At 44.3% G+C, this 22,416-nt stretch overlaps 1 protein-coding gene across 5 annotated transcripts in view; it reads right to left on the bottom strand.

Moving 5' to 3' along the window:
* The window catches only part of taf1 (TAF1 RNA polymerase II, TATA box binding protein (TBP)-associated factor), a 153,581-nt gene that overhangs the window by 74,176 nt on the left and 56,989 nt on the right, over positions 1 to 22,416 (bottom strand). For all 5 annotated transcript variants that reach the window (XM_070882593.1, XM_070882594.1, XM_070882596.1 and 2 more), the window contains 6 exons: positions 22,152 to 22,319; positions 18,337 to 18,464; positions 17,157 to 17,264; positions 12,158 to 12,331; positions 7,884 to 8,057; positions 7,547 to 7,651 (listed from right to left, as the gene is read on the bottom strand). In XM_070882593.1, coding sequence (XP_070738694.1) covers positions 7,547 to 7,651; positions 7,884 to 8,057; positions 12,158 to 12,331; positions 17,157 to 17,264; positions 18,337 to 18,464; positions 22,152 to 22,319 — 857 coding nt within the window. The remainder of the gene's footprint in view (positions 1 to 7,546; positions 7,652 to 7,883; positions 8,058 to 12,157; positions 12,332 to 17,156; positions 17,265 to 18,336; positions 18,465 to 22,151; positions 22,320 to 22,416) is intronic.

Raw genomic sequence — 22,416 nt, 5'->3', positions numbered from 1 at the left:
AGTGGCGGGACCCCGAGGTCGGCAGGGTTGGCGGGTCCGGATCCAGAATCACGAATCGAGAATCCACAACCCTCGGGATCGAGGCCGTTCCGGATTCCAGGCTTTTCTGGACTTCCGATCGTCTTTCTGACGTCACGAATCCGGAAACACCCGAGCCCGGATTTCGGAACTCAGAAAGGAGGGTTCCCAACGAGGAGCTGTTCGGGCTGCCGGCCCCGGCTATGAGGTCGTTGGGTGGGGCCCTGCTGCCAAGGAGGTGTTCGGGCCGGCCCCACCGACGAGGAGCTGTTCTGGCCGGCCCCACCCTCGAGGAGATGTTTGGGTGGACGCCGCTGCCGAGGCAGTGTTCGGGCGGACCCCGCCACGGAGGAGGCCCCGAGGTAAGGGCAGCGGCAGCGAGGCAAGGGAAGCAGCAGCAAGATGAGGGGCGGTGAGGCGAGGCCAGAGGTCGGGTAGTGGCGGGTCCCCGAGGTCGGCAGGGTTGGGGGGTCCGGATTCCGGACGACCCTGCCACTGATTGGTCCGGAGTCCAGATTTTCGACGCTGCACCTGTATTACAATTGGTCCCCTCATCCAAATCATTGATATCAATTGTGAATAGCTGGGGCCCAAGCACTGATCCTTGCGGCAACCTACTAGTTACAGCCTGCCAACCCGAAAATGACCCGTTAATTCCAAATCTCTGTTTTCTGTCCTTTAACCAATCCTCAATCCATTACCCCCAATCCCTTGAGTCCTAATTTTGTTCAATAACCTCTTGTGTGGCATCTTACCGAATGCCTTCTGAAAATCCAAATACACCACATCCACTGGTCCCTCTCCTATCTAGGGGCCAATTTTCCACATGGCCGATTTTTGGCGCAGTTGCAGAGGAATGTCCGATTTTTTAGTGGCTGACTGCGCCAAAAAAAAAGCTCCAAGTTACACCGGAATAAACTTTGAATTTGGAGTGGCGATGATTGTCCTTAGGCTCTGTGATTGGAGCTTAAGGACTGGGCCAAAAACTGAGGTTGCCAGGGTAACAATGGACGCACTGAAGGGCTGAGGCTGGAAAGTGAAACATACGCCGCTCTAACCCCAGCCCGAAAGGCGCCATGCCCCCATTGCCACTCCTATCGCGGTCCGATTTGCCCCACCGCCCCCAGTGCCACTGCTATCCTGGAGAGAATGGCCCCCGCCCCCAGTGCTGCTGCGATCCTGGACCGAAAGTCCCCCCACCCCAGGTGCCGTGTTTTCAGTTCCGCTAAAACAATGGCGTCCTCTCTGCACCCATTTTCTCTTCTCTGCACCGATTTTCTTAATTTCCGGTAAGGTTTTTCAGAACGGTGCCTGTTTTTGAAAAAAGTCATAGTTGGCCAAACTCACTTAAATGGGCAGAAATGGTGCACCCGGCAGGTTCAACCCCCAGTGATGTTAAATAATCGGGAACTAAAAAAAAAAATTGGATGCAAGTTTAGGATGGCGCAGAAACTTTGGCGAAACTTGCAGATTATAGTCTGCTCAAAAAAACAGCATAGGCCAAAAATACGGCGCTGAATGGTGGCGAAAATTTAGCCCCTAGTTCTAACCTCAAAAATCAAACAGATTTGTCAAACATGATTTCCCTTTCATAAATCCATGCTGACTCTGCCTAAACCTAATATTATTTTCTAAGTGCCCTGTTACCATGTCCTTAATAATAATTTTTTTTCCCCCTAAATCGGCCTGGGTTTTTTTAATCTGGTTTTTGCCTCTCCCAGGAGATCACATGGCTCCGGTTGGGGTGGAGTGTAGAATGTTTCAGTGTAAGGGTGTCGCAGTTGTGTGGGGCGGACTGGTTGGACTGGGTGCTCTTTACCTTTCCGCTATTGTTCATCGGTTTATATGTAACCTGACTAGAGGGCCGTGCGGCTCTTTGTCGGCCGGCGCGGACACGATGGGCCGAAATGGCTTCCTTCTGCGCTGTAAATTTCTATGTTTCTAATAGATTCTAGCATTTTCCCTGTTACTGATGTTAGGCTAACTGGTCTGAAGTTCCCTGTTTTCTCTCTCCCGCCTTTCTTAAATAGTGGGGTTACATTAGCTACCTTCCAATCTGTATATATGGAATTTTGAAAGATGACGACCAATGCATCCACTATCTCTATAACCACCTCTTTCAAAACCATCGGATGCAGGCCATCAGGTCCAGGGGATTTATCAGCTTTCAGTCCCATTAATTTCTCTAGTACTATTTTTATTACTAATTTCTTTCAGTTCTTCATTCTCGCCAGACCCTTAGTGCTGCACTACTTCCAAGAGGCAGATACAAAGTATTTGTTTAATTTCTCTGCCATTTCCTTATTCTCCATTATAATTTCTCCTGTTTCAGCCCATAGGGGACCCACATTTATCTTTAAATTCTTTTGTTAGCCCCGGTTGGATCACTTCTTGTGGGGTTTTTGTACCTTAAAGGAATGTATGTTTGTTGTAAATTATGCATTAATTGTTTAAATGCTAGCCATAGCTTGTCTACCATCAGACAATTTGCTGACTTAGTTGCCAGTTCTGAGATTAAATTATATTTAATTTAAAAAAAATGAGAGCTCTTTTTTAACCCGAGAAGCCCAAACAAAGGACAAAGGCCCAAAATGCAAGATATCACCAAGGTTGAGACAAGGAGAGAGACTGAGGTAAGTCAGGAAGTAGTGATGCCAAGTTTGGGATTTTAAAATCTTTTTATTGCAGAGGATCTTGCAATAATGATGGATTAAATTTTACTCCAGACCACCCCGTGTCTGTCCTTCACCTGGATTCTGCTTTCACTGCTAAGGCTCTGCTTTTATCTGAACTTCTGGATTCCTTTGCGATCGGGACTCTGCTGCTCTGCTTCTGGAGACTTCATGGATCTCTGCCTACCACTGAAAGGTAATACTCTTTCACCCGAAGTTACTTGCAGGGTTGCACTCCACTGGCTTCTGGGCTCTTAATAGAATGGATTACTCCACTGGTTTCCTGGCTATTACTCTGCTCCTCCATTGTTTTTCGGGTCCAACTCCATTCCTCTGCAAATTTATTGAACCAAACTCCACTACTTCCTTGATCGATTGCCACTTCTCCACTAGACCTTTGGATTCAATTCTGCAAGATCCTAGTCCATTAGGATATGGACCAGGAGCTAGCAGATTTCAATCCAACGGTTTAATGGAGGAATGGTGATTGATCCAGAGAGCAACGGAGTTTGATTCAGTAGCTACTCTGATGGCTGCTGGATCATGTCCTTTGATGAGTCCTGGCTCGTCACTCTTCTATTGTCAGCCTTAGCTCAGTGGTAGCACTCTTGCTTATGAGTCAGAAGGTTGTGGCTTTAACCCCTACCCCAGGGAGCCAAGCCCTTAATCTTGGCCGACACTTCAGTGCAGTACTGAAAGAGTGTTGCATTGTTGGCTGTGACTTCCTCCTGATGAGATATTAAACCGAGATCCCATCTTTTTGTTCAGGTGGATGTAAAAGATCCCACAGCATTATTCAAAGAAGAGCACAGGAGTTCTCCAGAACAAGGCCTTATGTAAAACGCAGGCCTGGGAAGATCTTGTTATTCACAAGGCTACTGAAAGCAAGGTTTAGATGGACAATGTCTCACAACCAATGTTCCCTCTAACTTTTAGGGGGGCTGCGTAGCCCGTTTAAGGGCTTGTGCGGCCCATTCAAAAATATGCACATGCGGAGGTTTTGCATTTAAAAGCCAGTGAACCGGCTGCGCGGGAGCCCCAGAGCGTTGTGCTTAAAGGGAACATTGCTTACAACTGCCCTTCTTTGGTGATATCCTATTCATTTGTATATAGAGGATGAACAGATGAGGAAAAACTATCACACTAAAGAGATGACGAGATAAATAAAAAAAGGAAAGATCAGTATAAAAGAAAAGCCGAAGAAACAAAAAATAAGCAAAATAAAGCCAGAATGCAAAACAAGCCTGAATCTTTGCCCCTTGAAGTTAATCATTTTACCACACTAAGCCACATATCGCCATTTCATTATCCCTTCTCTTTCTAATGCAGGCTTCAACTACCTAAGTAACATTTTTTTTAAATCGAAATCGAAGTGTGACGTCACAGCCAAGCAGGTAAGTGACTGGCTGGTGGAATGGTGAGTATTTTTCTTTAACAAACCTTGGGCATTGGTGCAAGTTAGGAACTGCAATTAAATAGATAAATGATTTATATTATCTAAGGAGTGCAGTTAGGAACTGCAATTAAATAGATAAATGAACTACATTATCTAAGGCGAGCCAGTTAATTAAATCAGCTGTTTGCTGAGTAGCGGCTGGGTGTGTTTTGCTAAGGTTTAGAGTTTAGTTCTACTTGATAGTTCTGAGTCTAACTAGAGGGATGGCAGGGCAGCTCAGTCCCGTGGATTGCACATCCTGTGGCATGTGGGAAATCCTGGATGCTTCGCGCAGCCGGGATGACCACATGTGCAGGAGGTGTTTCCAGCTGCACCAACTCCAGCTCCGTGTTTTGGAGCTTGAGCGGTGGCTGGAGTTACTGCAGTGCATCTGCGAGACTGGGAGTTACGTGGATAGCACGTTTCTAGAGGCAGTCACCCCACAGCTTAAGAGTGTGCAGGCAGAGAGGGAGTGGGTGATCGTCAGACAGAAGAGGAGGACTAGGCAGGAATCCCGAGTCCATCTCGCTCTACAATCGGTACTCTGTTCTGAGTACCGGTGAGGGCGATGGTGGCTCTGGGAGTGCAGCCAGAGCCAAGTCCATGGCACCACGGGTGGCTCAGCTGCCGGGGGGGGGGTAGAGGAAGAAGAAGAAGAAGGGAAGAACTATAGTGGTAGAGGATTCCATAGTCAGGGGAGCAGACAGGCGTTTCTGCGGCCGCAGACGTGACTCCAGGATGGTATGTTGCCTCCCTGGTGCCAGGGTCAAGGATGTCACTGAGCGCCTGCAGGGCATTCTGGGGGTAGAGGGCAAACAGCCAGGGGTCGTGGTCCATATCGGTACCAATGACATAAGTAGAAAGAGGGATGAGGTCCTGCAGGCAGAGTTTAGGGAGCTCGGAGAGAGTTTAAAAAGCAGGACCTCAAAAGGTAGTAATCTCCGGATTACTCCCAGTGCCACGAGCGAGTGAGTACAGAAATGGGAGGATAGAGCAGATGAATACGTGGCTGGAGAGATGGCGCAGTCTGGAGGGCTTTAGTTTCCTGAGACATTGGGACCGCTTCTGGAGGAGGTGGGACCTGTACAAGCCGGATGGGGCTGCACCTCAACAGAGCCGGGACTAATATCCTCGTGGGGGGTGGGGGGGGGTTGCGAGTGCTGTTGGGGAGGGTTTAAACTAGCCTGGCAGGGGGATGGGAATCTGAAAATAGATTCAGTAGGGAAAGGAGTAAAGCTGGAATTAGAAACCAAAAATAAAGAAAGTGAGTTTGAAAGAGAGGGGAAACAAGCAGGAAAAAAGGGTAAAGAGACACATTTAAAGGCACTTTGTCTAAATGCACGTAGCATTTTTAACAAAATAGATGAGTTGACGGCACAAATAGAGACAAATGGGTATGATGTGATAGCCATTACAGAGACGTGGTTGCAAGGTGACCAGGACTGGGAACTAAATATTCAGGGGTATTTAACAATCCGGAAGGATAGGCAGAAAGGAAAAGGAAGTGGGGTAGCTCTGTTGATAAAGGATGGAATCACTGCAATAGTGAGAAATGATATTGGCTCAAATGATCAGGATGTTGAAACAGTTTGGGTGGAGATAAGGAATAATAAGGGGGAAAAGTCGCTGGTGGGTGTAGTCTGTAGGCCCCCTAACAGTAACAACTCTGTTGGTCGGAGCATAAACCAGGAAATATTGGGAGCTTGTAAAAAGGGAACAGCAATAATCATGGGTGCTTTTAACCTCCATATTGATTGGACAATTCAAATTGATCAGGGTAGCCATGAGGAAGAGTTCATAGAGTTCAGAAGGAATGGGTTCCTTGAGCAGTATGTAGCGGAACCAACCAGGGGGCAGCTATCTTAGATCTGGTCCTGTGTAATCAGACAGGATTAATAGACAATGTCCTACTAAAGGATCCCCTTGGAATGAGTGATCATGGCATGACTGAATTTCAAATTCAGATGGAGGGTGAGAAAATTGGATTTCTATCTAACCAGCGTACGAAGCTTAAATTAAGGAGACTATGAAGGTATGAGGGCAGAGTTGGCTAAAGTGGACTGGGAAAATAGATTAAAGTATAGGACGGTTGATGAACAGTGGTGTATATTTAAGGAGAAATTTCACAACTCTCAAGAAAAATATATTCCAGTGAGGAGGAAAGGGTGTAAGAGAAGATAGCCATCCATGGCTAACTAAAGAAATAAAGGATGGTATCCAATTAAAAACAAGGGCATACAAAGTGGCTAAAACTAGTGAGGGGACAGAAGATTGGGAAGCTGTTAAAAGCCAGCAAAGAATCACTAAAAAAAATGATTAAGGGAAGATAGACTATGAAAGCAAACCAGCACAAAATATAAAAACAGATAGCAAAAGTTTCTATAGGTATATAAAAAGGAAAAGTGTAGCTAAAGTAAATGTTGGTCCCTTAGAGGACGAGACCAGGGAATTAGTAATGGGGAACATGGAGATGGCAGAAGCTCTGAACAAATGTTTTGTATCAGTCTTTACAGTGGAAGACACTAACAATATCCCAACAGTGGATAGTCAAGGGACTAAGGGGGGGGGGGGGGCACGGAGGAACTTAACACAATGACAATCACTAAGGAGGAGGTACTCAGTAAAATAATGGGACTAAAGGCAGATAAATCCCCTGGACCTGATGGCTTGCACCCTAGGGTCTTAAGAGAAGTAGCGACAGGGATAGTGGATGCACTGGTTGTAATTTACCAAAATCCCCTGGATTCTGGGGAGGTCCCAGCAGATTGGAAAACTGCAAATGTAACACCCCTATTTAAAAAAGGAGGCAGACAAAAAGCAGGAAACTATAGGCCAGTTAGCCTAACATCTGCGGTTGGGAAAATGTTGGAGTCCATTATTAAAGAAGCAGTAGCAGAACATTTGGAAAAGCAAAATTCGGTCAGGCAGAGTCAGCATGGATTTATGAAGGGGAAGTCATGTTTGACAAAGTTCTTATGTTATCTACTGCTCTTCTTCCTTTTCAAAAGCTCTAATAAAGATCTCAAAACTTGATTCATCTAGAGAAGCCACTCAATTTAACTAATTCGTGTTGGATTTGTACAGGATGTATTAACCAGGAGGAATGAACCAATTTCTTCCAACTGCACAGAACTACAGCACAGATTTTTTTTCCAAAAACCTTCATTTAAATCCTGAAAATGACACTAAGGTGGCTTTCAAGACTATAAAGTACACAGTTACAATAAAAATAAATTAATGGGGAAGACTATCAGCACTGAGGTATCCAAACCAGTGGAGGCAAACCTATAAACATGAATAGTGGTCACAATTATTTAAAAAAAGCAAATAATAAAGCACTGAAGATGGTGCAGCATGACCTGATTTTCCACCTTAGATGCCCAATACTTTGTGCCCCATCCTGACGCAGAATCATACCTACCTGCAACAACTGGCCTGGGTGTAAGGATCCAAGGAATGGAGATGTGTGGCAATAAACTGTCTCGCCATATTTACAATCTGGTGCACCGGGATCCTTGCCTGGTTTCTGTAATGGAAGAGTTATAATCCAACAATGTAAATGGCACATGTAGCAGATTTGGGATTTCAAAAATACAAACATTTGAAAGTAAATTGAAATGTTAGATGCCACTTTTAATGAAAGATCTGTTTGTTTGTATAGTGGTTCAGATCATGGATCTGTTTGTCACTTGTAGAGTTGATAGGCTCTATTTATTTGTACGTTTTAAAAATGTTCTTATAAAAAAAGTTCAACTCACCCGTTTGTAATAGTTTTTGATTTTGGTTGCCATGCCAACTTGCATCATAAGTGGTGGGTATTCTTCACTGTACTCGGCAAGAATGAGGTCACCATCTTTACCCGTCAGATCCTGAGGAGTTCGCATGAAGAACATCTCCCCACCACCAGAGGCTTGACGCTCTTGCTCACGCATCTAAGATAAAAACAGATACAGGTCATCACCCCGGTTGACTCTACAGTACACAAGAACACATATTATGCACACTGGAAAAAATTCAATCGTGCCAATGAATTGGTGCAACAAGCTCCTTCCACCATCCAATGTTGGCCACTGATTCCCCTTTCCTCAAAAGCTCAAACTAATTCCATCTTTTACTTGATTTACATTTCCATCCCTCAACACATCCTGTAACAAAAATCTCCCCTGTTCCATTTTGAGGAAACCGCAAAGTCCACTTATTATGGACTAGACTGGCGGTTCCACTGGGTAATATTGTGAAATTTTATACATTAACTTACATTTATCAACATCAAATTTCAACTGCTGTGCCTCAGCTCATCCATTTAATTTGTCCTGATCCTTTTGATCACTCCGAATTTCCAAGACATTGCTCACGGGGTTTTGGTACCATCAGCACATTGTAAAATATTACAAGCACTTTCCTCTATTATTTATAAACAGAACTTCCACTTATACAGAACCTTTAACATAACAAAGCATCCCAAAGATGGGGGAATAAATATCAAGCATGGGCCAGGAAAAGAGTTAGGGGAAGTGACTTGGTAGGTATTTGAAAGTGGGAAAAGATGTAACAAGGTGGATAGATTTAAGAGAATTCCAGTATGCACAAAATAACAACTGAACAGAAGGGAGACACACAGTAGCTGGAATTGGAGTTGAGGGTATGCATTGGGATGTCAGGTTGGAGGAGGTTGCAAAAGTAGGATGTGGTGAGGCCATGGGGGCATTTGTAAATGAGGACGAGGATATTGAAATCAATACACTGCGCAATGGACAGACAAGACATTGAAGTTGGACACCATTGGAATCAGCCTGAACAAAGAGCTGGGGAATGAGATGGAATCAGGGGCAGCACTACACAGCTTGTGGTGGGACAACAACAGAATGGCTTCAGTTTTGCCAATGTTGAGGTGGAAAAAAGTTATTGCTTATCCACCACTTGATGTCAGATAAGTATTCAAACTGCACTATAGTCAAGGATGGTTATGGAGAAATTAAGCTGACTCTATAGCAAGGCATAATATTGCAGGGCAGTAGCATAAAGATGAGGAATAAGGAGTATGCCCGAGGTAACCATGTGAGCACAGGAAGTGAAGCAATTGCAGGACATGTGCTGGCTATGTTAGGATAGGTAGGAGTGGAACCAAGAGAGAGAGCAATCACTAGAAGGTAGATCACAGAAGGATGATGCTGAACAGCTAACTTCAATAATGGAGATGAATACATCACAAATCCTTACACTTGGGGCTTTTGGTGAGGATGAAGGGGATAGGCAAAGGAGAAGTAGAGAACATAGAGTTGTCCTTACTTTCCAGGATGATTCTGGAGTAGATTTGGCTGTGGAGAAAGGTGATACTAGTTGAGGTGTGCAAGTCAAATTAAGCCTGCAACCTTTGCAGCTGAGCACGCAGAAATGGGAGTTGTACAGGGGGAATGGTGGAAATTAAGGAATCATAAGTTGAAGCAAAGGAGCTGCTTAGCAGATTGACACAGGTGGTAATGTCATGGAAGTTGGGAAATGACAGAAGGAAACTTTAAAGGTTAGAAAGGTGAGGGAACTGGATGTTTTTCCCCAGGATGGGAGATAAGGTAGAAAGGTTGGACAGGGAGATGTAGATGGGTCAGGAGACATGCATCTGATCATAGATAGCCTTGTAAATAATCGAAACCTCAGAGGTGGTGAGGCCACACATGATGGTCAAAGCAGTGCAAGATTAATTGAGGACGAGAGGTGCGAGTGTAGATTGAAATGACAGAGAATGAAGTCACTGAGCAAAGCCTCAAAGAGGAGAATTGAAAAAAGACTTAATTGAGACTTGAAGAGTAGTAAACAATGATGATTTTGATGGTGTAGGAGTGGAAGAAGGTGAGGTACTCAAATGGAGAGAAAATGTTAGAGGACAATTAGAACAGGCTGAGATGGGGCATGGAGATGAGAACTACGCCACTGTCTTGGCAGTTTGGACAAAGGACTTGGTGGGACAAGTAGCTGAACATGGCAGCTTTGATAATAGGGAAGGAGTGAACGTCAGTGAGCAAGGTTTTAATTAGGCTGATGATCCAAGGTTATCCAAGATTAGGATAATGGGGAAGATCTTTTTTTGCAAGGTAAAGACAGCTCGTAGGCCAATCTAGAGTGGGCTGGTACAGGAGGCCTATCAAGGAGGTTTTCAGTGAAGAGCTGGCTGGGATAAGATTGAAGGGATTTGCTCCTGAAGAGTGGATTGGATGGGATTTATGCTGGCATTTGGGGGCAAGCTGTTACTGTTGTTGCTTTGGGAAAACCAGCAGTGGGTGCCATGACAGGCAAGGCAGAAAAAACTTAGGTTGGAACAGAAGAAAGACAAAAGCTCATTCAGGAAGGAAGCCATGGGCTCATCCAGCATATCATTGGCAAATGAAGTTCAACACTGATAAATGTGAGGTATTACATTTTGGTAGAAAGAATAGGGAGGTCACTTATTACTTGGAGGGTGCGAGTCAAGGTGGGGTAGAGGAACAAAAGGATCTCCGAGTACAAATACACAAATCACTATAAATTGCGACATAGGTTACAAGGCCATATAAAAAGAAAACCAAGCACTCGGGTTTACTTCTAGAGGTATGGAATTGAAAAGTAGGGAAGTTATGCTCAACCTGTATCGAACCTTGGTTAGGCCACACTTCGAGTACTACGTACAGTTCTCATCACCATATTATAAAAAGGATATAGAGGCACTGGAGAGGGTGCAAAGATTTACAAGGATGATACCAGAAATGTGAGGGTACACATATCAGGAAAGGATGAACAGGCTGAATCTTTTTTCTGTTTAAAAAAAAAGCTGAGGGGTGACCCAATAGAGTCTATAAAATTATGAAAGGTTTTGATAGAGTTTATACAGAATGTTTCCACTTGTGGGGAAGAGCATAACTAGAGGCCATCAATATAAGAAATCCAATAGGGAATTCAGAAGAAACTTCTTTACCCAAAGAGTGGTGAGAATGTGGAACTCGCTGTCAAAGGGAATGGTTGAAGTGAATAGTATAGATGCATTTAAGGGGAGGGGGGGGGGCACACTTATTTGCACTAGCAAAATGCTCTGATTCCTGATTTGTTCCTTTGGAGGATAAGACACACCCAGCAGTTCCTCTGGAATGTATAATTCAAACCGCCCAGCCCAACTTCTCAGTGACTTTGCAAAGTGTAATTCGAGCCATTTTGTCTGCCGTCTCCAGACAGGATAGAGCTCCCCCATCCCAGCCCAAGTTCCTGCCCCATCCCCCCACACCATAGATAGGGCATTGTGTGTGGGTCACGGATTGTTAACAGGTTTATTGGGTATGAATAGTGACAATGTAGTGACTTCCGCATTTCATCCACTCCAATTATGTCCCTAGTCACACACGCACCTAGCTTTCTGAGAAATCGGGTGTGGGTGTAAAGCGGGTGGCGTTCGGAGAACGTGATCTGCCTCAGAGTTCCCTCCTCTCTGACAGTCTCTCTCTCCCCCCCCCCCCCCACTCTCTCCCCCCCCACTCTCTCTCTAAACTCTCTCTCTCCACTCTCTCTCTCCCCCCCCCCACTCTCTTTCTCTCTCCCCCCCACTCTCTCTCTCTCTCTCTCTCCCCCCCACTCTCTCTCTCTCTCTCTCCCCCCCCACTCTCTCTCTCTCTCTCTCCCCCCCCACTCTCTCTCTCTCTCGCTCCCCCCCCACTCTCTCTCGCTCCCCCCCCACTCTCTCTCGCTCCCCCCCCACTCTCTCTCGCTCCCCCCCCACTCTCTCTCGCTCCCCCCCCACTCTCTCTCTCGCTCCCCCCCCACTCTCTCTCATGGGAATGCTGCATGACATGGGGATGGGAACGAGGGGGGGGGGAGGGGCTGAGTGCCTGAAACCAGAAGAGAAAGGGAAGATGAGAGACCAGAATGGAAAGTCGAGTGGAACCAGGAAACAGACGTGTAGGAGAACTTGAATCCACAACCGCAATCAATACATGTATATAAATGAACACAGAAACAACCTAGATTTACAAGAACAAAACATACATTATATATGGCTAGAGGAGATCTTTACCTTGGCTTTCTTCTTGATGTGTTTCAGCAAAGGGTACACAGAATGAGGTCCTGGCTGTGACAGAGCCCCAAAGGAATATTTTTTCAGTGTTGGCCGGTGGGATTGCCTGAGCTTCATTGGGCCCATGTGAGTTGGGAAAAATGGCTGCCGGAGTTCCACAGCAGGAATAGAGTGCTGCAACAGAAAACAGAGTTTAGACTAAGTTACGAGAAATAAGCATAATTCAATGTTACAAACAGTATACAATACTCACAAGTAAGAACTTGACTTAGAAATATATCTGTTCGTTCTGAAAGGTTAATACCACACTAGACATTCCGGTCCTTTAGGTACTTACCTCATCTTTCAAGCAGCTGCTAAATTTTTCCACCAGAGATCCTTGCTTTATCGTTTAGTTCCATAACTATCCCAGGGATACTTATGGAAATAAAGGATGAAGTGAGGATAGCCTCCCTCAGCCTCTGCACTGAGTGACTGCTCATCCTCGGTGATTTCAATCTCCATCTCACCTCACTTTTCCCTCTTCTCTTCTAAATTCACTGTCCACTCCCCATATGAACTCTCCTACCCATATTCACAGCCACCTCAATCTTGCCATTTCATGTCACATTTCTACTCCCTGGATCTCGATCACAGACAAGGCCATCTCTGATCACTTCCTTGTATCCCTTACTCCCCACATTCCCCTACTCACTTCCAACTCCATGACCTTCTGCGTCTGCTTTGGAAAAATTCTCCCCAATTCATGTATAACTGCACTTTCAAAGTCCCAACTGCTTAGCCTTTGGCCCTCCATTCACCACAGTACTTCTGCAGCCATTGAACTGCACAACCACTCTCTTACCTCCATCTTTGATGCAATTGTTCCAAGCAAAACCCTGACTTCCCCCCCACCGCATCCCAGTCATTCCTCCTGGCATGGCCTCCACATTTCCCCCCCCCCCTCAAGTCCAAGGGGAACAGACTTGAGTGTATCTTGTGCACAACTGGATTGGCCATCCATGACCAGATCTAGCTGGACCACATCAAGCAGTATCAGGCTTCACTCTGTTCTGCTGAAACTGCTCATTACTCCAGCATTATCCTGGAGAGCAAAGATAATGTCCAGCTTTTTTTTCTGCGCTACCACTCGTCTCCTTATCCCTTCTTCCCTGTCCCCACCATCCTCACCACTAACAAGTGTGAAGCACTCATGGAGTTCTTGTCACCAAGATTGAGACTATTCATTTGACTGTCTTTGCTGCTATTCCCTCCTTGACCATCGTCCTTGCAAACTACAACCTCATCTCTAATGTCTCTTTCTTCACCTCTGAAGAGCCTTCAAGGATCCATCCTTGGCCCTTCTTCTTCCTCATCTACAGGCTGTCCCTTGGCAGCATCATCCTCAGACATTGAGTCAGCATCCACATGTATGCAGATGATGTCCAGCTCTACCTCTTAATCACCACTCTCAACCTTCTGTGTTTAAATTCCACCATGGCCTCACTCCTCCATATCAGTGTAATCTTCTCCAGCCCTACAACCGCCCCCCCTACCCTAGATCTGCCCCTTCCTACAACTCTGGTCTTTTGTCCGGCCCCCCACTATTGACGGCCATGCCAGCAAGTTGCCTAGGTCCCGTACTTTGGAATTTTCTACCGAAGCCCCGCTGTCTCTTCACCTCCCTGTCCTCCTTTAAGACCCATCTGAAAACCCACCTCTTTGACCAAGCTTTAGTCACCGCTCCAAATATCTCCTCTTTCACTCAGCATGCATTTATTTTTGATTATGCCTGAGAAACACCTTGGGACATTTTTCTACATTAAGGCGCTTATATAAATGCAAGGTGTTATTCTTGGTGGGTGTAAACTGACCTGTCCCAGTGCCTTATCAGCTCTCTCCCTCTCTTCCAACTGTTTTACTTCTCCACAAAGTCCCACTATTACCCAGATATCTCGTTTGTTGGATAAACAATAATCCCACTTTCTTCCTTTTTGACGAGTGGTGAACTCACTTGAAGATTCTCCTTAAGCTGATCTTCTACAAAATCTTGATCTTAGGAAAATAGAAATCATAGAAATTACAGCATAAAAGGAGACCATTCAGCCTATTAAACCCATGTCAATACTAGCTCTTCAACTGGAACTATCTACTCCAAACCCATTTTCCTGCTCTTTTCCCATGTCGCTCGGCATTATTCCTTTTCAAATACTTATCCCATTCCCTTTTGAAGACCTTCATTCTTCACAACTTCATTGTGAATGAATCTCTTGAAGCAGCAGAAACCTGGCTTATATTTGGGGACTCCTTACCCCACAACAAAGCCTTCCTCCTGCCTCCTTACACATTGCCCCATGGTGAACACAATGTTAAGTTCCACCTCTTCCCTTACTCTTCTGGCACATGTTCCACCTAAAATACCACACCCTCTCCCATTCCTCCTGCCTCTCATTTAAAATCCTTCGTGTTTACCAATACTGAGATCTCTTCCCATCTCTCCTTCCTTAGCCTTTGCACAGAGCAACTCTGATTTCAACCCTTGATTTCAACCTAAACCTAAACTCCCCCAGGCTGTTTTCTTCAGATTGTCTGCCTTCTCGTCAATCAATCTCACTCTTCACATAAATGCTCCAATCCACACCCACTTCACTGATCTCGCCATTTCACAGAACCTCTCCACCTCAGAGACTTTGATCATTGATAAGGCTATCTTTGACAACTCACATTCCTCCATTTCCACTATCATCACACTCCACTCCTGGAAAAACCTCTCCCCTAGCTCCTCACAAATTTACTCTCAAACTCTCAACTTTCTCTTCTCTGGCCCTCCATATGTCAGAATCCCTCTGCTGCTGTTGACCCGCTCCCTCACCTTCGTGTTAAATGCCTCTGTTACCATCAACTCACTCAGTACCAGGGAAAGCAGCAGTGGGAGATAAAGTACCATGTTTGCTACCTTCAGTTGGAGGGCTGAAAACCCAAAGACACCAGGTGCAAGACTCATCTTGGCATTCATTACCAGAATTAAGCTCTAGCTCTCCCAGAAAAATTATCCTATTGCCCCAGGATTATCCTGGAGAGCAAGACAATCCAGGCCTTCTTTACTCCATGATGAAACATGTCCTCAAACACCTCAACCCCCCCTCCCACCTTCACATCCAGCACCGTGCAAAGAGCTCATAGAGCTCTTGATCCTCATGATTGAGACCATTCACACAGCTAAACTATCCCCTCTTATACCTTCCACTCCCAACTAACCCCAGCCTCCCACTCCACCTATCACATCTCCCTAACCTTCTCCAAACGCACTGCTTCCATGAGATATACCCTCTGCTTCCTTGATCTCCTTTCCAGTAACGTTGGTAAGTATAGCTCCCTGCTTGCCAAGATTAATAGCTATCTTACCTCAGGCACTGCCCCTGTCAAAATTGCCATGATCACTACTTCAAAAGTCCACCATTGACCCACCCAATGTGTCAAACTATTATCCATCACTACCTTTTTTTCTTCTGTAAGGTTTTTAAACGAGTCATTGCTTCCCAACGCCATGCCCAACTCTCCCAAAACTCCTTTTCAAATCTCTATTTCTAGCACCAAGATTTCTCTGGCCGAAGGCACAAATAACAGTCTGTGACTGCAATTAGAGTATGTTATCACTCCTGTCCATCTTAACCTTTCCTCAGCATTCAACACAGTCATTCATACCATCCTCTTGAATTGCCTCGCCTCTGCTGTCCAGTTCTGTGCAACTACCCTGGTGTGATTACAGTCTGTGCCAGTGCTTTTCCAGCAATGGTTTCTCTGACAACATCCAGCATACCCCTCCACCCCACAACCACCTCTGTGCTGTCAGACGGCCTATCTCTCATCATAGGCTGTCCCTCGGAATCGAGGAAGACTTGCTTCCACCCTTAGAATGAGTCCTTAGGTAGCTGAACAGTCCAATGCGAGAGCCACAGTCCCTACCACAGGTGGGACAGACATTTAAATCATGGATGAGTCAAAATTTTCTCCAGGTGAATTTGGAAAGACCAAAGCTATCATTTTCAGTCTCCGCCATAAACTCCGCTTCCTTGCCACTGACTCCATTTTCCTCCCCAGCCACTCATCCAGGTTGAATCACCCATGTGCAATCTTGTTGTCCTGTTCAACCTCATATCCTATCCATCACCAAGACTGCTCACTTTGACCCTTGCAACATGAGCTCCCTCTACCCCGACATCATCGACACTTCCACAAAAGCCCTTGTCTATGTTTTTGTCAGCTCTAGACTTGATTTTGCCAAAATTCACCTTGCTGGCCATCCATCCTCCTTTATAAACAAAATCTTACTGCATCTGCTATGGTGCCTTGACATATATGATGTAGCATAAAGTAGTTCTGGATTAAATGCCCAAAAGTGAATCCTTTTCTGCTCATTTTATCATGGGCAAACTGAAATCATCTACAATTATAACTCTTTTTCTAGTGTAACGTGAGTTTCAATTGAGCAGAAACCTGCACTTGTATGAAAGCAACTTAAAAAAAACCTTAACTTGGTGCTCATTTTTTTAAAACTTCAAATGCTGGAAATCTGAAACAAAAACTTAAAATGCTGCAAATATACAGCTCATCACTCAGCATCTGTGAAAAGAAAAGACAGGTTAATAATCTTTTGTCAGAATGAAGCTGCTTTGTATTTCCAGCATTTTCTGTTTTTGCTGTAACTTGGTTCTCCACTGATGACTCCACTTATTAAGGCAGTAAGTAGGTGAGCCACACAGACTATAGGAAGGTCGAGGGTTCAATCCCCTCAGTTCTTGATCTCAATCAGATGGCAGGAGGACTACGTGCTACAATTGGTCTCAGTAAAATGTTGTCAGGATTCCTGTTCTTGATTGCTATTCAGCGACCTTTGCTGTACAGCTACTAAATTATATCCCTCCCCTTCTGTTCTATAGATATCATTTAGTGACTGTACAACTCTGGAGCATGACTAAATGAAACCCTCACTTGGGGAGAATACAAATGCTTTACTCACCTGAATAATGTTGCCACCAAATGTCCCTCGCAGTCCTTGCTGTTTGGGGTAATAAAACTCATCATTGGAAAGGTTCCAGGGGTCCTTTACTTCCGGCTGTGACATGTTCTACCAAAGACAGAGAGGAGACTGAGCTAATGTATGTTTTTGTGTGCCAATACTATGGTTTACATGGTCCAGTTCATAACTGGTTATGAAGAACATGTGCACCACTGGTGGACATAGCCCAATCTGGCTATTTGGTAGAAGTGCAAGAGAGAGCACAAGCATGTATGACCAACAGCAAGATAGAGTACACATGTATGAAATGCTGACATGCATAGCTGATGGCATACCGAGAGATGTGCGAGTGTAATTCTCCACTATTGCCGCACATAGCTCACTGTATGTACATATTATCAGATCAGAGATTCTGGCAACAAATACTAAAATTTCTCTTCATATTCACATTTCATAATCTGTCCAATTGTGTGGAGGTTTGCAGTTTCTCACTAACCAACAGTGGTACCCTTCCTTCTCCGTATCTGTGGGATGTGGATCCACCAGAATCCTCACTGCTGGCTGTAAATCTTTAGGTTGAATTAAGCTGAAAAGGCTCCCTTACCATCTTGACTTCACAGAGTACATGTTTATTAACAACCACTTTAGCCAAAGGTAGCCATTAAGTTCACATGGCTTGCAAGCAAACCACTGACTTCTCAATATGGGAGGGGGAAGATTGGAGATAGGAGAAATAAATATATTTGATATGGTGCAAGAGGACCTAGAGATGAATTTGTTGTTTACCAAATGGTTCCAATACTGGTAGAACTATAGCTACTGAATGGTTGTCAGCTGCCAGACAACAAAGCATTGACGAGAGTGAAGTTAGTGGTTGTAATGATATGCCCTCCGTTGCACAATCCTAAATTAACAAGCTCCTGCAGTCACAGAATGCCTCTGCACCACCTGATAAATGTCTGTTAGGGAGCCTTTTGCTTTTATAAGTGAAGTTACAAAGGTCTCACAAAAGGATTTACATATACTGATGCAATTAGTCCTAAATTTAAGTTTTACTGTGGCCTCAAAGCCCAATATTGGAAACAGAGAGTGTTACACCACAACAAACTCTGAAAACTATAATCAACAGAAATCATTACATCGGCACTCAGCTGTAAACCTTTATCTCTATCCTACTGACCTGTTGCGGTTCGTCCTTGATGACACCAGTTTTTCCCAACAGGATCCGACTCTTCCGAGCTGATGATTCTTTCTTGTTCTCTTTGGAAGGAGAGTTAGATGTCATCTCCTCTTTCTCATCAGGAATTTCTGGAATAAAGCATAGCAGGCATGAATGTCCATCTAATAGTTGACTTCAATACTAATCTGAGTAAACAATACAACAAAATATTGCATAATGAAACAAAACACATTGTGTTGGCCACTGCTGATCCCAGGCTTTGTATACAACAGAAAGCCATTACTATCATTAATCAGTCAATGACAGCTACAGTTCTTAAATGAACCATATAAAGTTAAAATGTTAAATAAAAACGTGCTTTTGCACACTAATCCTGTAATTCAAAAAGAATGAACTTGCATTCATATAGACCTCAGGATGTCCTTCATATAGACCTCAGGATGTCCCAAAGCACTTCACAACCAACGAAGTGTGTTTGTAGTGCAGTTATTGTTGTATTGTAGATACAAGACAGTCAATTTGCACACTCCAATAAATGTTGGTTGAGAGATAAATGTTAGCCAGGACACTGGGAGAACTCCACTGCTGCTCTTTGAATAGTGCAATGGAATCTTTTACCCTCAGAAGGTGGACAGAGCCTTGGTTTAATGTCTCATTTGAAAGACAACATCCCCAACAGTACAGCACGCTATCAGTTCTACATTAGTGTCAGCCTATTTTGTGTGCTCAAATTCTGGAGTGGGACTTGAACCGAAACCTTCTGACTCAGAGGTGAGAGTGCTTCTATTAAGCCAATGTTGACACCTGAATTTAAAACAGAATTGTACATAACATGTTTTTTTAAACCAACAATTTTCCATTTCCCAATAAGTTGTAGCAGTAAAAGCAGAACCTTAAAACGGACAATAATGATACCACAATGTGTTATATGATCCAGTCAACATAAACTGTAGCTATTTAGTCTGCAAGTATGAAGACAAAACAAAACATCCTACGCCTCAATGCAACTGTGTGCTTAATGAACAAATACTTTCTGCGATTCAGTCAAATATATTGATCTTCTGTTACCAATAACTGATATGTATTAACTAAGGCAATCCCTGAGCCATTTATGTGACACAAATGTTACCAGCCACTTGTCAGCCCCAGCCTGGATGTCCAAGTGCTGCTCTATGCTGGCATCGGTGCTTCATGACTGGAGGGGTCATGAATAGAGCTAAACACTGAAGAATTGTCAGCAAAGAATGTAATTCCTGACCTCATCGTGGAGGGAAGATTATTGATAAAGTAGCTGAAGATGGTTGGGCCAAGGATGCTGTCCTGAGGAACTCCTGCAGCTATGTCCTGCACTGCGATAACTGGCTTCCACAACCACAACAATCTTCCTGGGAGTTAGGTAAAACTCCAGCCACGAGAGGATTTTTCCTTTAAGCCCCATTGATATCAGTTTTGCTAGAGTTCCCTGGTGCCAGACTTGTTAAGGGATTTGTTAAGGGAAGGTCGTGTCTGACTAACTTGATTGACTTTTTCGAGGAGGTAACCAGGAGGGTCGATGAAGGCAAAGCGTATGATGTAGTATATAGGGATTTTAGCAAAACTTTTGATAAGGTCCCACATGGCAGACTGGTCAGAAAAGTAAAAGTCCACAGGATCCAGGGCAAAGTGACAAGTTAGAGCTAAAATTGGCTCAGAGGCAGGAAGCAAAAGGTAATGATTGATGGGTGTTTTTGCGACTGGAAAGATGTTTCCAGTGGGGTTCCACAGGGTTCAGCACTAGGTCCCTTGCTTTTTGTGATATACATCAATGATCTAGACTTGAATATGGGGGTATAATTAAGAAGTTTGCAGACGATACTAAAATCGGCTGTGTGTTTGATAATGAAGAAGAAAGCTGCGGACTGCAGGAAGATATCAATCTACTGGTCGGGTGGGCAGAACACTGGCAAATGGAATTTAATCCAGAGAAGTGTGAGGTAATGCATTTGGGGAGGGCTAACAAGGAAAGGGAATACAGGTACACATTAAATGGTAGGACACTGAAGTGTAGAGCAACAAAGGGGCCTTGGAGTACATGTCCACAGATCCCTAAAAGTAGCAGGCTCGGTAGATAAGGTGGTTAAGAAGGCATACTTTCCTTTATTAGTGGATGCATAAGGAATGCTTGCCTTTATTAGCCGAGGCATAGAATACAAGAGCAAGGGGGTTATGCTTGAACTGTATAAAATACTGGTTAGCCCACAGCTGGAGTACTGCGTGTAGTTCTGGTCACTGCATTACAGGAAGAACGTGATTGCACTGGAGAGGGTTCAGAGGAGATTTACAAGGATGTTGCCGAGAGTGGAGAATCTAAGCTAGGAGGACAGATTAGATAGGCTGGATTTGTTTTCATTGGAACAGAGGAGGCTGAGGGGAGACCTCATTGAGGTGTATAAAATTATGTGGGGCCTAGATATAGTGGATAGAAGGGGCCTATTTCCCTTAGCAGAAGGGTCAACAACCAGGGGGCATAAATTTAAAGTAATTGGTAGAAGGTTTTGAGGGGATTTGAGGGGAAATTTCTTCACGCAGAGGTTTGTGGGGGTCTGGAACTCACTGCCTGAAAGGGTAATAGAGATATAAACCCTCACCACATTTAAAAAGTACTTGGATGTGCCTATAGGGTTACGGACCTAGAGCTGGAAAGTGGGATTAGGCTGGATAGCCTCTTGTTGGCCAGTATGGACACAGTGTGCCGAAATGGCCTCCTTCCGTGCTGTAAACTTCTATGATTCTCTCAATTAGCATCTGGCATTTAGCTCTTGCATCTAAATCTGGATCATCTACTCTGAACTTTCAGCTGAAGATGCTTGCAAACGTTCCAGCCTTGTGTCTTATACTCACAGGCTAGGCTCCACCATAGTTGTGGATGAGGATGCTCAAGAAACTGATCCTCCTATAGTTTGCCTGACTGTCAACCACCATTCTTGACTAGATGTTGCAAGACAGCAGAGCTGCGCAAGAGCCTCATTAGACAGTCCCACTGAGATCACAAACTCTCAGGTCTGGGAATTTTAGAGATAACACAGCTTGCCTGCTTCTCTGGGATAAAGCACCTTAGTGCCTGGGCCACTGGCCTCATTGTCTCTTTGTAACTGTTCTTATGAATATGAATGATGTGGAAGTATTCAGTGCCTTTATTGTTCCATTTTTTTTTAATAATGACTTCATTTTCTCCAACTGTTCGGCTCTCCTACATCACTCCATCTTCAGCTGAGAGAACAGGCAGGCATTCTGTCTAACCCTCTTTCAATGTGATCCTAAGGCAGCTGCTGGGAAGTGTGCAACACTGGCTAATGTTGGGTCATCTTTTAATGTCTGAGCTTCCCTTAATGGCGTGGCTCGAGAGGGGAAGATCAGTGCACGGAATCACTCATTGGTGTGACTGGTATTATAACGACATTGCAACAACACCCCATCAGTCACTTAAAAATGTACTAAATAAAACTTCACTTTCTTTTACTCCAAAGATTAATTTTTCAAACTAATTTTATATTGCTCAGCCTTAAATAATCATATGCTATTCTGCTGCTCTCTACTTTCAGAAGCCATACGAAATCAACCTCACTGTTAGCCATGATTGACCATCATCTTTGACAGACACTGAAAAAATTATCCATATCATGGCTTCCCAACATTTCACAGCTGTAATGGGTTGATGGTCCAGATTCTATCCTGTACAGAACTAAAATCGTCCTGAATCTGTTACAGTTTGGAGAGCTTTAAATGGTCTTTAAGACTTTCATGTTCTGCTGTAAAGTGCCTTTTGTAGGACATACCAAGAATGATGTTTTCATCATTAGGGTCAAGAGTGAGCACAGGCGGTTCCAGAATCTTGTCCATGGCTTGGTCATCCCAGATGATGTTATCTTCCCATCTTCCGTACACCAGTTCCTCATTATCAATAGGGAAGATAGAGTACCAAGTCTTGTCATCTTCTTGGGAAGCTAGTAAGGAAAAGTGACAGCAAAAATGAGGAATGTTAATAAACTACCTTTGTGGCTTAATCCACCATTGATAAATCATAAAAGGTCAACAGCTTGC

This window comes from Pristiophorus japonicus, chromosome 6 (assembly GCF_044704955.1).
Source record: "Pristiophorus japonicus isolate sPriJap1 chromosome 6, sPriJap1.hap1, whole genome shotgun sequence".
Lineage (NCBI taxonomy): Eukaryota > Metazoa > Chordata > Chondrichthyes > Pristiophoridae > Pristiophorus > Pristiophorus japonicus.
The sequence above is the reverse complement of the archived record's forward strand: the minus strand, read 5'-3'. Positions and strand labels throughout refer to the sequence as shown.